The 16686-nt window shown below is 26.7% G+C and overlaps 4 protein-coding genes across 4 annotated transcripts; 2 read left to right on the top strand and 2 right to left on the bottom strand.

Moving 5' to 3' along the window:
• Window positions 1-565: 565 nt before the first annotated feature.
• Phum_PHUM615380 (uncharacterized protein) lies at window positions 566-2219 on the top strand (the record flags this gene model as incomplete). The annotated part of the gene is made up of 3 exons (XM_002433098.1): window positions 566-627; window positions 662-996; window positions 1774-2219. 3 exons carry the CDS (start codon window positions 566-568, stop codon window positions 2217-2219), a joined length of 843 nt encoding a protein of 280 aa, XP_002433143.1.
• Window positions 2220-4269: 2050 nt separating this feature from the next.
• Window positions 4270-5458, top strand: Phum_PHUM615390 (zinc finger protein, putative; the record flags this gene model as incomplete). The annotated part of the gene is made up of 4 exons (XM_002433099.1): window positions 4270-4343; window positions 4444-4631; window positions 4800-4949; window positions 5037-5458. The coding sequence occupies 4 exons, from the start codon at window positions 4270-4272 to the stop codon at window positions 5456-5458; spliced, it is 834 nt and encodes a 277-aa protein (XP_002433144.1).
• Window positions 5459-6248: 790 nt separating this feature from the next.
• On the bottom strand, window positions 6249-9801 carry Phum_PHUM615400 (uncharacterized protein; the record flags this gene model as incomplete). Its single annotated transcript, XM_002433100.1, has 12 exons — window positions 6249-6443; window positions 6524-6745; window positions 6821-7015; window positions 7095-7238; window positions 7328-7503; window positions 7612-7771; window positions 7848-8148; window positions 8231-8449; window positions 8534-8796; window positions 8934-9101; window positions 9241-9540; window positions 9640-9801. 12 exons carry the CDS (start codon window positions 9799-9801, stop codon window positions 6249-6251), a joined length of 2505 nt encoding a protein of 834 aa, XP_002433145.1.
• Window positions 9802-10751: 950 nt separating this feature from the next.
• On the bottom strand, window positions 10752-13845 carry Phum_PHUM615410 (Rac GTPase-activating protein, putative; the record flags this gene model as incomplete). Its single annotated transcript, XM_002433101.1, has 10 exons — window positions 10752-10818; window positions 10905-11005; window positions 11090-11222; window positions 11292-11542; window positions 11614-11884; window positions 11971-12281; window positions 12391-12551; window positions 13151-13331; window positions 13415-13617; window positions 13764-13845. The coding sequence occupies 10 exons, from the start codon at window positions 13843-13845 to the stop codon at window positions 10752-10754; spliced, it is 1761 nt and encodes a 586-aa protein (XP_002433146.1).
• Between the last annotated feature and the right edge of the window lie 2841 nt (window positions 13846-16686).

Raw genomic sequence — 16686 nt, forward strand, 5'->3', positions numbered from 1 at the left:
TCATTCGTTTTCGATTTTCGTTATTATTATTATTATTATTGTTAATGTAAGCCATTTTGAATTGTTAAAAAAGAAAAAAAAAATTTGCACGGTCGTACGTTTTTTTTTTTTTTTTTTTTTTTACGTAATTGTGCGATTAAAAACGAGTTCACGGAAATTTTGGGTTTTTTTTTTTTTTTTTTGTGGTTCGAATTACGCGAGGTGTCTTGAGCTAATCCGGCTATTATTATTATTATTATTATCATCATCATCTCGAAGTAATTTAAAATTCGTTTGTGTCAGAACGCGTAAAAAAAAAAAAAAAGAAAAAAAAAATCCTTTCGAATGTGTTACCTAACGCACTCGCTCGCTCGCACGCACTCACGCATAATTTTTTTTTTTTTTTTTACTTATAATAATAATAATAATAATAATTATGACAAGAGGAAGAAAAAGAAGAAGAAGAAGAAGAGCAAAAACAACAACAACAACAAACGCGAAAATTTCAATTCACGATAATGATAAAAATTATGTAATTTTTTTTTAATTTGTCGGAGGTAAAAGTATGTCAGAGAGCGTAGAAATAATGTCTGTGGTGGAAGAGAAGAGAAGAGAAAAGAAAAGAAAAGAAAGATGGAGTCGTGTGAAGTGATTTTCAAAAAAATTAATTTTTTTGTTTTAGATCGAATCGCAGGCAACGTGGCAACCACGAAGAACCCGAATTTTCAAACCAAAGCATAATGAATGCTATGGAAAAGTTTGTTAGCACGGTGCAAGAAATGGACGAAACCATTTTGGTGCCCTGCCGGTTGATGGACTTGAAAATCGGGGACGCATCCGATACGACACCCATCGGAGATGCAAAAACGGAAGTACAAAACATGATGAAACACGCGGATTTGTATTCCCTCTACACGATGATCAACACGGTGAAAAACGAATTGCTTTGGGGTCACAATAATTCGCCGTCGTCGGATGAACCCATCGGACCTTTTTTCGTGCCTGGCGTCGTCGTCGGTACGTATTGCATCCGGGCCAGGGGGCTCCCTCCCCCCTCGCCCTTTTCTCTTGTTTCAAATTTCCCAAAAATCCCCATCTTGATCTCATGGCGGCGAAAAAAAAAAATTCGCGTGGGTTATTATTTTAACGGTTTTTTTTTTATTTCCTCGTTGTTTTAACTAAATGGCGTTTTTGTTCATTCGTGCGAAAAGAAAATTGTTCTCGCGCTCCTCCTCCTTCCCCCCCCCCCCCCCGCAAAATCGTTTTCGATAAAAATGACTGACATCACGGTTTAGTAATTACACATGACTAAAAATAAAAAAGTGGAAGCCAACGCGAGCGTATCGAGCGTTTTTTTTTTTTTTTTTTTTTTTTTGATTCGGTTTGCCAAATTGCTGCAATTATTCGTCCTTGAAACGTGGAATTTAAAAGTGGTTGTAGGAGAAAACGAAAAAAAGTTTGTCTGCGACCACGAAAGAAAAAAAAAAAAATTTTCTCTCTCTCTCTCTCTCTCTATTTGTTTCTTATTGACTTTCTACCGATTGGGTTTATCCATATGGTAGGGAGAGGAGGAAGAAAAGAACGAATCCGATTGGTCCGATTGAAAGTTTTAGAAACGTACTTTTTTTCGCATTGAAATGACGCCCACGCGGAAGGTGGTCAATATAAATTTTTATCAGGTGTTCCGCCATTTTTACCTTTTTTTTTTTTTTATAATGTCATCGATTAAAATGTTGTTTTCACTCAATGTCGATCACGACTGATTAATTTTTCACTCTCTCTCTCTCTCTTCAGGATCGAATTACCTTCAATCATCGGGAGCATCATCCATGCCTTCAACTCACACGACATCAAATTCTTCAACGACGACCGCAAATTTTTCTAGCCTACCAAATACAAAAACGCACAGTAGGAATTCATCCGCGTCAAACATCAAACCGGAGAAAAGTGGAAACAGCAGTAGCAACAGCAGCAGCAGCAATCATCAGAGGAGACCATCCACGGGTTCTCTCGTTTCGACTCATTCCATGACGAGCATGAGTTTGTCGGACACGGATTCGGAAACCGGAAACGAAAACGATTCCGGTATCGAAGATGGTAACGCCGTCGATCCGACCGTTAAAATCGCCCTAAATTTTCGCAGGCACCTCACGGGTTTGCACAAATCCCTAGAGCAGATGACCCAAGCGGCGAGTTACCTGACACAAAGGTATCAGCACGACGTGGGAGGAAACGTCTGATGATTTTCCATCATCCGCCATCATCGAAATTAGAAATTTTTTTTCATAGTTTTTTTTTTCCTCCGCCCCTTTCCCCCTTCCCCCTCATCCTCCCACACATAATTTTTTTTTTTTTTTCAACTTATTGTTATTGTTTTCATCATAATTAATACAATTAATATTATTATCATTATTATCATTATTATTAATATCGTAATTGAAAACGTAAACGTCGAGGATAAGACCGACATGGCTGCTGCTACTGCTGTTGCTGTTGCTGCCACCGACATCATCATAATCATTTCAAACATACAATTTGGCTCGTCAAAATTATAACAAAAGAAGAAGAGAGGAAGAAAATCACAAGAAAGAAAAGCAGAAGAAAATCACAAAGATCTCAACAAGTTTGTTTGTTTGTTTGTGTTTGTGTCTGTTAGATTGTGTGTGTGTGTGTACACGAATATGAAGATAAAGAATAATAATAATAATAATAATAATAGAAAAGGATATGACGTTTTATATATTATCATTATTATTGTATGAAGGCGTTACCATATCCTCCGTGTGCGTACACAAACGCATACGCAATGAATAAATTGTGATTCATTTTAAACAAAAAAAAAAAAGTATCGATTGATTGATTGATTGATTGATTGGAAATGTTGTGAGATGCGTCGTTCTAAATATGTCCATTGTCGGTGTGTTAAAGTAATGGGTGTTTGTAAGTGCGGGGATGAACAGGTGTCATTCTCACTATTTTTTTTTATCATCATCATTATTATTATTATTATAATTATTATAATTATTATCATCATTTTTTTTTATTACGTTTTCTTTCATTATTATTATTATTATTATTAAAGTATTAGAATAATTATTAATTATTTTTGTCATTATTATTATTATTATTAGTAAATGTGATTATGAAGAATGAATGAATGAATGATTGATTGATTGGTTCGTCGTGCTGATGAGTGTGACTGATTTATTAATTGTATATTATTATTATTATTATTATTAATAAATTATTATAATTATAATTATAAAATTAAATAATTGACATCACTGTTATCAGATTGATTGATTGATTAATTAATTACGTATTTTGATTCCATGTTGATTAGAAAATGAAAAAAAGTTTTTTGTTTGTACGGTGTAATGATGAATAATGGCGTTTTTTATGGTGAGAGTGCGCCATTATTAATATTAATATTATTATTAATTATTATTTATATACTGTGCAATTAAATTTTATTTATCATTAACTGAGTAGAAATGATAGTTTTTTTTATAAAATAAAAGTTATCCTACCTTGTATTATTCCTGAGTCGATGAATTTCTAGTATTTTTCTTTCTTGACAATTGTTATGGCGTTTTGACCGTTGACAACTCGTCCATTTTTTTTTCCGTTTCTTTCACTTAAATTTCACACTCGATCGAGTTTTTCGATATTAAAAAACGATTAATTAAACACTAAACTTAATTTTTATAACGTTAAACCGTGTTTAAAACCCGTAAATCCTTTTTTTTTTTCGTTAAATTTTAATTTGAAACCGATACGCGTTGTAAAGTTTTCACATTCGAACGACGACATTATTTTAAATTTATCTTTTGACACGTTCCGTGTTGCCAACTTTAAAAAAAAGTTTCTTACTCTATGATTATAAACAATACAAACCGTATAGAGAGTAGGAGAAATTCGTTAATTATTGATTTTTTTTTATTTTCTTTTTGGTTTTTTTATTTATTTATTTATTATTTATCTCTTTTTTATTTTTTTATTTTTCCTTTTTCTTTAATTTAAATTAAATATGTTAATTTTTAAATTTATTCATAAAATAATTTATTATTATTATTATTTTTATTTAATAAAAAAAAAAACGTTTCGAACGAATTTCTCTCACTCACTCTTAAGTCAACCAACCGGTTTAATTAAAGTATTAAGTTAAGCTTTAATTCAGTGATATGAATAAACATTCCATAATGTTTTTTATTATTATTAATTTATTATTTTAAATTAAATTTTTTGTCATTATTTGATTCGTTTGAAAAAATTTATTTCTAATTAGTTATGAAAGGTATTGAAAAATCATTTTTTAAATGTCAAATATGTGAAAGACATTTGAGTTCGAAAAATTCTCTCAAGTTAGTTTTAAACGACAATTTTTTTTTTTTTTTTTTTTGTCTATCTCAGCTCTCTCCATGATTTACTAACATGAAATTTTTATCATTATTATTATTATAGGGTTCACTTAGACAGTCATGACAAGTTAAAAAAATACAAATGTAAAAATTGTGATACATTTTTTCACACACAAGGAAGTTATTATGCTCACATACGTCGACATAGTGGTAACGATATCATTTGTCACTTTTGTGGTAAAAAATTTTATCACAATGATAAATTTAAATGTCATTTAAGAACTCACACAGGTGTGTGCACATGTCTCCACATTCTTTTTTTAAAATTTCAATCAATCATTCATTCATTCATTCATTCAACATTCGATTAATAATAACATGAATGTACTCTTACATATTAATTGATATTGAAGTTTGATATTCGAGCGACTGATTCCCCTCGCTTTTCATCATTTTCAGGTGAAAAACCATTTGTTTGTAAAAACTGTCCGAAAAAATTTGCATCCAGGGATAACCTCAAAAGACATGATGTTTTGGTACATAAAAACGATAATGATTTCATATGTCAAATATGTCGAGAAAAATTTGTTTTCTATCAAAATTTTTTGGGTAATCTTCTTTCTTTTATCATTTTTGGAATGATTTTTCTTAAAATGTTTCAGTCAGTCATTCATTCAATCATTTTGTTTTTTTAAGATCACGTGAAAATTCACAAAGTTAATAAATATTACAAATGTGAGGATTGTATGAAAAAAGTCAAATCGAAAAGTCTTCTTCTCAGACACATGAGAATACACACTGGTAACAAACCGTACACTTGTGAAATATGTTCGGCATCATTTTCCGATTCGTCGAATAAAAATCGCCATTTAAAAATTCATAAACAACGAGAGGAAAAATTTGATGACGATGATGATGATCACGACGATGACGACGTCATTCCCATTAGAGAAAAAAATTCACAAATTAAATATTTTTTTCTTTACTGTCACCGCGGTGACGGTGGTGACGGGGGCGATGGTGACGGCGTTGACAAAACAACGAATAACGAAATCGAATCCGTTTGTTGCGATTATCTTTCTGAACCTGTCAAACCTGGAAAATTTATCGAAGAGTAGTAATAAATTTTCATTTACATTTAAAAGTGTTTAAATAAATCACTCGATCGATATTACATATCAATTAATATTAATAAATAAATAAAATTGCCATTTAATTAATATTAATAATAATAATAATAATAATAATTAATTTTACGTTTTCTAGTCGAAATCGAAGTCAAAAAAAAATTGTGTTAATTTTTATTTTATGTTAATAGAGATATTAAGTCTAGTCATTTTAATAATTTCAATTTGCATTTTAATAATTATAATAATAAGTTAAAATAAATAAATTCTCATTTTTAATAATATTAATAATAATAATAATAAATATTCGGGCTGTGTTAAATATTATTAATAAACAAAAAAAAATTAATAAACAAATATTTATATATTTATATGTATATACACTAATATATGTATTATTATTATTATTATTACTATTTTTTGTATGTACATAAATAAATAAATAACGTCGTTTGAACATTTAATAATAATAATAACAATAATATTTTTATACTTATTCGATTAAAAACAAAAAAAAGGGAAATTTATCCTTTTTTCATTACTATTATTATTATTAGTATTATTTATTTATTTATTTATTTATTTATTAATATATATGTCGTGTCCGTCTGTTTGAAAATAAAGCTTTATTTATTGAATTATATATATATATTTAAATAATTTTTTTTTAATCTCCCCAAACCCACAACATTTTCCACCCCGTATCGATTTCTATCGATATATCGATTGATCGATCGATTAACTTTGTGCGATGCGATATAATAAAATATTAGTATTACTACTACTGACTTTCTTTTTCTGTCGGCGTTTCCGTTTCCGTGATGGACGATTGATTGGAAGCGTTTAAAGAATACGTCGATAATAATATTAATAATTGATCGTGCGTCGGAAGTGCCATTATTATTTTATCTTCTTCCGTGTAACCATTTTCATCTATTATATTTTGAAGTGATTGAAATTTATTGACGATGTTATTCTATTTTTTAACAAAAAAAAAAAACAAAACAAAAGTTTATTTTTTATTCGTTTTTTTTCAAATCAAAACGTTTTGTATACCTTTATCGGCCTGTACAAAATGGCTTCCGTTTCTTTGTTAGCCAAATACAATTGCATTAACCTTTGTACGTGTGAAAGTTTCGTTTTGATTTGTCTTTGAGTGTCTTGAATTATGGATCCGATTTGTTCGGGAGAAGCAAACGATTGTTTTCTCAATGTAAAAACATGACCCGTTTGTTGTTGTTTGTTTTTTTCCTTCGCCATTTCCATAAATGAATGTACCTGAAACGAAAAAATCAATATTTGAAATAAAACGATAATGAAATTATTTTCCAATAATATGTGTAACTCACTAACCTTTTCTAAAAAACTAATCAAACCGGATATCAACATATTCGTAGAATTTTCGATGAAAGACTCGCATGAAAATTTCAATTGTTTGTCTACTTCTTTTCGACTGTCCACCGTGTTTTCTTTAACGGTTGGCGTACCTTCGAGTAAAAATTCCAAAAGAGCATTGTTTGACCCCAGAGAAAACAACCGGTTCCGTTTCTGTTTGTTTTTGCAATAAAATAAACATTTTTCATTTTGGATTTTTTACTTAATTTGTAATGTCGTAAAACAAACAAACCTGTAGTAAACTATAAGCAGCCGATTTAACTTTTGTAAAATCCAAAGTCATTTCTTTAACGGTAAAATCAACTTGAAAGGGAGCAACTTGTTCCCTTAGTATCAATAAATGTTTCATTTCGAAAAGTTTTCCATCTAGAACGCTCTGCAATATAACACACGCGCGAAAAAAAAAAAAAACTTAAAATAAAATTTTTTAACTTGTAAATTGTTTGAAGACAAAAATCCGTTCACCTTTTGAGTGGATATCGTGTTGGCTGCAGATGCTATACTTTGAATACACATGGATAAAGCTTCTTGAGACAGTCCTTGAAATATCGGACGTTCGACGCAACGATATAATCTTGATAGGGTTACCAAAGTCCTACGAACTGGAGGATACCACATTCCGTGTAAATCGGCAGGTGAATCTAAAAAAAAAAAAAAAAAAAAAAAAGAAAAGAAAAACAAGATTTTCCATGAGTTTTGATTCCATGAGAATTTTGTCCAACAGTTAAATGACACAATTATCAACTCACTTCCGGTTCGGGCTCTGAACGGTTCGGCGGAATGAAGAGTTTCATTATTTGTTTTTTCCATTTCTTGATTTGTCGCTGAAGAACCGGAAGCAAGGGACGTACGACTTTCGGATCTTTTCATTGAAGCAACCGCTTGTTCTTGAAGTGATAAAGCTATGCTCTGAAAATAATTTATCACGAGTCAAACAAAAAAAAAAATCGAATTCGTTCGAATGGCTTCCACGTTTCGCACTCACTTCCATCATTTCAAGTTTTTCCGGATATGCCAAATCTCCGGGAGACGGCTTGTAATTCAATATATCGGATTGCAAATACAAATGCGCTCTAAAAACGAGTCTCTCCTGTACGTCTTGCATCAATTGCCAAATAACTTTTCCGAACGCTTCCAAAGGCAACGGATTATTTTGAACGTGTTCTTCTAACATTTCCAAACGAAAAATACTACAAAGCTCTGCAAGCGTTTCTAAATGATTGACGTGAATTATAATTGGTCTTAATATGTCATATAAATTCAAACAAAGGCCCTCCAAATACGCCCTGAAAATTTTCAACAAGTACTTTTTACTTTTTAACACTCCTCGACTAAACATTGAATCATTTAAAATTATGTAAAACTCACATGAGCAATGGAGTTGGTTTATTGAAAAATTGGAAAAACATTTGATACTCATCAGTGCAAATGTGAACTAGGAAAGCACAACCACTTCTAACCAAAGTACAATGATCTCCTTTGTGTCTATTCGATAATTCGATGATGGCACTTTTCACACCATCAGACATCAATTCTTTCCTTTGTGTGAAATATATTTCATGACAATCAGACAGTAAAATATTATAACTGAAAAAATTTAATATACATCTAGTAAAATGAATTACTTGTAAAAAATACAAAAAAAAATTTTTTTTCCCATTATTCTCTTACTCTTGAAATTTATCCAATCTCTGTTCTATGTTATAAATTAATTTTTTTATTTTAAATGCATATGCCTGGAAACGACCGTAAAACAAAGCAAAATTTGTCGCATCAGTCTTACTTATTTCATTCTGTTGTATCGTTACAGCGGGAAGAACTTGATTTTTAGCTAATATTAATGTCTGACTAATATATTGTTTCATCATATTAACAGCTTTTGTTAAACAGTATTTAAATTTTGCACCATAACTGGGGGATTCTTTAAACTTAATCTGAAAGTATAAAAAAAAAAAAAATTTTCGTATTTAATCATAGAGTAAATAAAATTTTACTCGAGAAAACTGAAAACGACATTCGATTACATTCGAAATTACATTAATAATTAAAAAAAGTGTGAAAAGTTACTTACATTATTATTTATATACTCTATGCAAGCATCTAACTTATCTAAAACTCCATAAAAAGTATCACTCGTTACTGAAAGAGCTGGATTTGATAATTTTTGTTGTAAAGTATCTAAGCAAGTAAAATATTCCAATTTATGTTTTATTTCTTCATATGTTTTACTTAATTTCATCTAAAAAGAAAGTAACTTGAAATTAAACAACTGAATTCTAATTATCGATTCAGATTACAATTAGACAAGTTAATTTGTATAAATTATCGAAAGAGCAAAAAAATTTTCAAATTTCATTTTGAAAAGTGTTACAACACACCTGTTCCTGCAATATTTGTTGACAAGCATTATGTAGAGAATTTGTATTATTAGACACTAAATTATACTGATCCAATAATATATTAAGATTTTGTAAACCTTTTTCAACTAAGACTAAAACTTCATCAGTTTCATCTCTCCAACTGCACAACTGTTTAAAATATTCTAAATAAACCGTTTTCCCTTCTTCCAAAATTTTATCCTCTATTTCTGAATAATTTTTTAAAAACTGTTGAACGCTTTCAATATTATCATTTTCCGAATCGTAATTTGTTTCAACCTTACTCTCGTCTTTTGGAATCTGAAAAATAAATTTAAAAAAAAAATAATAATGATTAATTTTAAATAATCCTTATAACGTTACAGTTTACGTGAAATAGGCTTTTGTACGAATTATTACTTGGGTTGAAAACGGTTGATATTTAACGGCATCGGCAATTTTATCAATGGCGAGTAATTGTTTTTCATTTAACGGCGCTTTTGGATTTTTCAAATTATCCCATTCAATTAATTTATGTTTTATCTTTTCAATTTCTTTACTACTCAACGTCATACCGGCCATTACAGTTATTTGACAAGTGGTGCCAACTTCAAAAAAAAAAAAAAAAATTTTAATATCGTTGGTAATTCTTTTAAGTTTACAACAACTTCTTACCATAAACAATTTCTTATGTTTAATGAAATAAAAAATAAATAAAAATTTAATTTTAATTATTTATTGAAATACATAAAGATAAATAAATATCTTATTAAAATTAAGTACAATGTTATTTAGTATTAAGTATTTATTAAAGAAAAAGTTTTAATACTGAAGAAATGTTACAAAATCATCATTTAATTATTACATTTTTTTTTTTTTTTTTTTTTTTAAATAAGAATCAAACAAATATTATTAAAAGTTTATAATGTAAAAAAAAAAAAAACGTTTTTACTAGCTAAAAAAAATAATAAAAAACCGTTAAAAAGAACATCAAGGCCCAAGATAATACTTTTTTTTTTTAAATTTCAATTTCCTATACAATTTATGTAAAATATAAAAAAAAGCATAAATTATAACAATTAAATTAATTTTTAAAATCTTATTAAAAAAAAAAAATAAAAAAACTTAACTAACAATTAATTTCTTGTTATTTAAAAAACTATTCTTATAAATACCTTAATTGAGTCAGACTAAAAAACATTTTTTTTTTTTAAATTCAATCTTGTACGATAAGGCATTTATTATTATTATTATTATGTGATGAATTGACATTTCTGAACCTAAATTACAACCTTAAAAATTTTTTTTTTTTGTAGGTATCTGTTGCACCGATAACTGTATAGACAACCTTTTTTTTTTTTATAAAAAATTCTTATTGATACCGAAGAAAACATTTTTCGGTTACACTAGACAAGTAAGTAAATAAAAAAAAAAAAAAAAAAAAAATTTTCTTTTAAAATCAACTGTTCAATCGATAAAAACAATTTAAATAATTTAAGTAAATAAAAAAAATTTTAAAAATTGCACAAGTTTTATTTTGCAACTGGAGGAGTGTTGAAAACTTTTCTATTTTTATTACGATTTAATCGACGATAATCCCTGAAATTATTAAAAATAAAATATATTAATAGTTTAAAATGTTTCCCCCCCCTCCTCCTCCCCATTAAATACACAAAATTTCTTACAATGATAATACTGGTGTTGATGGCTGAATATTTTCATCTGGTTCATTGTTTACAAAATTATACCAATATTCCCCGGGCATGTCCAGCAAACATTCGATAACCTGGAATTCAAATTTAAAATTATATAAAATGCCACAACTAAAAATTTATCCAGAAAATAATTCTTTAAAAATAAATTTTCTCACCTGTGATTGCTGTGCTGTTTCAACATACATCTCATTTCTCACAGGTTCGATTCTTGAGTAGCCCACGATAGTCGGTCCAAATACTTTTGCCAGATTACTTTTTGACATTTTACAATCAGGACTTTGAGAGACTCTTTAAAGAAAAAAAAAATATTAAATTGTACACTTTCACAACAATGGTTGCACTTTAAAAGTTATTTACTTTTGAAGATGTTGCATCATAAAAGCCAAAGTATCTCGATTGGGTTGAGGTAGTTGAGAAACAGCTTGATACAAAGCCGACGTTCTTTCGGACACATCTTCATTTTCACTTGCACGAATAAATTCAGGCCATAAGGAAAAAGTAACGAGTGGTTCACTTAAACTCCTAAGAAAGTCTTTGATCGTACCACAAACAACGTGAATGTCATATCCAGAAAGAGAACAAACTCCTTTGCCACGAAGAAATCGATCCTGAATTTAAAAATTTACAAGATTATATAAACTGTAAATCGAAGGTGCAAAAGGAAGAAAATTTCACGTACTTTTAAAGCGCGAACGTCTTTTTCCGATCCTGGTATTCTATAAATACCAACTTCACCCAGTCCTCTTGCTTCTACTTCAAATACGCAGTGAACGATTAGAGGTGGAACCATTGGAGGTGTTCTGCTGCAAAAATCGGCAATTGTAGTGCCGGAAGTTCCTCTGGGAGTCGCAACAATAGCCAAACAAGGCATTGGAGCTTTGTCTCTACATTCTGGATGTACCATAACTCTGCAGTCTGAACAGTAAAACATTTTGTTTCCAAAAGTTATTCTAAAATTAAAAAAAAAAAAATTATCATTCAATTTTTATAACAACAATAAATATTTTTTATTTAAGTTGTTGATATAATTTAATACTTTTTAACGCAAACGCTGCATTCTTCTGATGGTTTCAAATTAGTTTTATTTCGAAAACAATGAATTCTATTAAACAATTTGTTTTTAGAATATATTGGATTTGAGTTATGGGAAAAACAATTAATTGCTTCTGTCACTTCACTGTCAGTGTCCGACGATAATTTCGGAGGAGCTGAAGGCTTGGTGTCTTTATAATATGCCTGTGGATATGTTTCTATAGTGGAACACGCTACTATAGGTCCTTGTTTAGGAACTGTTACAGTTGTTGTGGCAATGAGTTGTTCTGATGATACTTTTTCTATTTTATTAACCTAAAACAATAATAAATGATTTGTTATGGAAAACAAAAACAATTTTATCAATCATTTGAATACCAAGAATAATCAAAATTTATTTATATAAGTTAAAATGAATATTTACCTGATTTTGAGACCATGCAGATTTTCGTTTCTTATTAATTTGAAATTCATTTATATCCGGTGAAGTTGATCTTAAAAGCTTTCTTGAACGAGGTTTTTCAGTTTGTGGTTCATAATCAAAATCTTCAGATCTGGTGTAACTAAGATCAGACAAAAGTGAACCTAAGCAGAAAATATCACATATATATATATTCATATTAAAAATAAATTTATTACGAAACAAAATTTTAGTACACTTAAAAGCAAATACAAACCAATCGAAAAAAAAAATTTATAAATTCAATTTTTAGTAAAATCAATTAATAAAAAATTTGTAAAAGGAATTATAGAAAATTCTAGAATAAATTATAAAGTAAATGAAAATTAGTAAACAATTAAAACAAAACACTACAGTCAATACTTATGTTAAGTATTAATTTTAAAAAGCTAATCTAAAAAGAAAAAAATATAAAACACACACAAGCATTGAAGAAAAAAAAAAAAAAAAACAAAAGAAGAAAGTTTTTACAACACAATATAAACACCTGACCTGTGCGATTTGACCAAGACAGAGAACGAGTAGAACTGGAACTAGTATTAATTCCTCGTACTTTTGCTTTTTCTAGTTAATAAATTTAAACAATAGTGAAATTAAAAAAAAATAAATTTTTTTTTTAAATAGAAAAACACACAAACCATTTTGAAAGAATATTTTTTTTATAAGACCACAATTCAAGTTAAATGCAACAAGCATGATAAGTGTGAATTAATTACATATTTACCAGTACTATTTATTTCATCGATTGTGTTCAATTGATATCCGAGTGTATCCGTGTTTGGTTTCAATTTTGAATGAGTGGTGCTTAAAAATTTGTCAAGCTTTTCTTTTGTTTCATTAGCTAATTTATCTCCTGCACATCTCACTGTAGATAAGATTTCTTCAATTTGTGTAACTTGCTCTTGCTTAAAATTACAAAAAAAATTTTAAAATGGATGTGAAATTTAACGTTTTATATACAAAAAAATTAAAACAAAATTCAATTTACCAATTCATCTCTCTCACTTTCAGCTTTTAATCTTTTTTTCTTTTCAGCATCTAACAAACATCGTGCCCTATTTAATTTTTTTTCATAATCCTGCAATTTTTCATTACATAAATCTATATCACTTTTTAACCGTTGGCATTCCAAAACGGATTCTTTCCATTTTAAACGACATTGCTCTTGATGAATGACAAAAGTCAAAAATTCTATAAATACAAATAAGTTAATTGAAGCATAAACGAATTCTGAATTATTTAATAACTTAAAAATTCATATCTGAATAAAAATAAAACCCCCCCAAAGGCTACTAAATAAAAATAAAACGGTTAAAATATATAGCATCACAACAAACCTTCAGTGCAATCATTTTGCAAAAATGAAATAGATTGCCTATATTCATCAAGTAACCAAAGTAGTGATGATTCCCAAGTCATATCTAATTAAAAATAAATTATTTTAATAAATAATATATATAATTTCTAATATATAAATTATAATAAGGTAATTTGTCAATCCTTGACATATGTCAATGTCACTTTGACAATAACCGTCAAAATTATATTTAATTTAAAATTTACAAGAATCCTCGAATATTTTAAAAATGAATTATTAATTAATTACTTATTACGATAAATTTTATATTTTGTGATGAATAACCGACTTTTTAATCACTTTCATTAATAAATAAATAACTTAAAAAGTGTAAAACGACCGTTAAACTAGAAAACCAAGCGTCACCCAATCTCGAACTCCACATGACAAATATGTAAACGATTTAAGTGTAGCCAACTTAAAATTTAAAAAAAAAAAAAAAAACAAACGCAACCTTGAATTTTTTCAAATATTCATAACGTTCATAAAAAAAAAAAAAACAAATTCATTTAATTTAATTAAAATAATACTTATCGTATTTAGTTATTTTAAAAAAATCAAAATAATAATAATTGTATTTAATTTTTAATAATTTTTCTATAAAAATTAATTCGTTTGTGAAACATTTTAAAACAGATGGAATCGTAACGGTATTTAAACACGTTTTCACGTTTACCTTGTTATTTAATCATGTCAGTTATTAACTTATTTAAAATCCCAAACAAATCATCATAGATTAATAACTAATTAATTAATTAATAATTTTAATCTCCTTTTAAAATTAATAAAACATTTAAATCGAATCAAATAAATCCGACGCGACGCTCAGAATAAAAATTCTAAGTAAAACCCAATAGGCAAAAAAATATTTATTTATTATATTAATTTCATTTTTCTTTTTTATTTATACTTAAATAAGAAAAAAATATTATTATTATTATTTAAAATTATTACCGCCCTTTAAAAACATACAATTAATAAATAAAACAATAATAAGCCTACCATCATAATAAAACAAATAAGGATAATAAATAAATAAATAAATAAATCAATTATTTATAATAATACTTTTTATTTATTTACACTATATCAATTTCATATTATTATTATTATTATTATTTAGTAATTATCATTATTATTATTATTATTATTACTATTCACTCTATTCGAACAAAATCGTACAGGTATTTTATTTAAAATATATAAAATCCACCTGATAACAATTCCTCCTTTCAAAACAGTCTTTTCATTTTCCCTTATTATTAATATTATCATTAACAGTTCATTTTATTTATTTATTTATTAATAAAAATTAAATTACAATTCCATTAAAAACATAATCCAACATTTGTTTTAAAAACAAATTTTAATAAAAAAAAAAAAAATGCCCTTTTACAATAAACAAAACACGCCATTTTTATTTAAACACAAAACAAACTTTAAAGTTTAAAATGTTTTTAATAATAATAATAATAATAAATGGATAGTATGTTACAAAGTTATTATTATTATTATTCCATCTGACAAATCAATAAAATCATCATCATCATTATCACCATATCAATTAATATTATGGAAAAATCATTTATTTATATTATTCATTAAAAATAATATACATAAATATACCCTGCACATTTATTTATTTATTTATTTAAATAATATTTTATTAATAGAAATATATATATATATATATATGTATCATTTTTACTATTCATATTTATTACATAAATAAATAAATAAATTTATGTATGCATTATTTATATTAAAATATTTCTTTATTTTAATGTATGTATCTCTCTTTTTATTTATTTTATTTATTTTAAAATATATTTATATATGTATGTATAATTTTTTTTTAAATTAATAATTTATGTAAATAGATTACATAATTGATAATGAAAAACAATACATAGAAAGTATTAAAAAAATTAATTAATTAATTATTAAAAACATAAATAAATAAATAAATAAAAACTTAAAATTATTTTATTAATTTAATAATTATTTATTTATTTATTTTTCGTGTGTCGCGATTCGGGGATTTTATTAATAAGCTTAATACAATTTCTTAAATCTTAATAATAATAATATTATTATTAATTAATAAAGTGATTGATTGATTGATTGATTGACTGTTCGATGGACGACGACAAAGTCAAACGAATCAAACAAAGTAAAACATTTTTCTTATTTATTTATTTATTTTATTAATTATTAACTTATCGATAAAATTATTATAAATAATAATAATAATAATAATAATAATAATGAATTCAATTATTAATAATAATCATTTCACTTTTAATTATTATTATTATTATTATCAACAGTCTGATTAAAAAAAAATATATATTTATGTATATATGTATGAACAGGACCGCGTTTAATAATTAATAATTAATTAATTAATTAATTTTAATAAATAAATAATGATTATTTAATTTATTTATGTACATAAATAAATTATTTTAACATCATCTACCTTTTTTTTTAATTAGTTATTTATTACGTACTGTAATTTGAAGGTATATCGAATTATTTATCCCCCTTATTTCCTCCCTCTCTTTCTCTCTGTCTCCCCTCTTCCCCCTTTTTTCGAAGGGAAGAAAATATGTTAATAAGTTTTATGTATGTTAAATGACATATAATGCCTTATCACTACCCTCTTATCAATTTATTTTTCAGTTTTTATGACGATAGTACCATCATCATCATCATCATTATTATTTGTAGTTTTATTTAAAAATAATAATAATAATAATAATAAATAAAATCACAATTTTTTAAATTATTTATTTATTTATTGATTTCACAATTATTTAAAATAAATTTAATAAATAATTAAAATTTTATATTTAATAATAAAAAAAAGAAAAAAAAACAAAATGGCGTCCGTTCAAAAT

This window comes from Pediculus humanus, genomic scaffold, assembly GCF_000006295.1.
Source record: "Pediculus humanus corporis 1103172108322 genomic scaffold, whole genome shotgun sequence".
NCBI lineage: Eukaryota > Metazoa > Arthropoda > Insecta > Psocodea > Pediculidae > Pediculus > Pediculus humanus.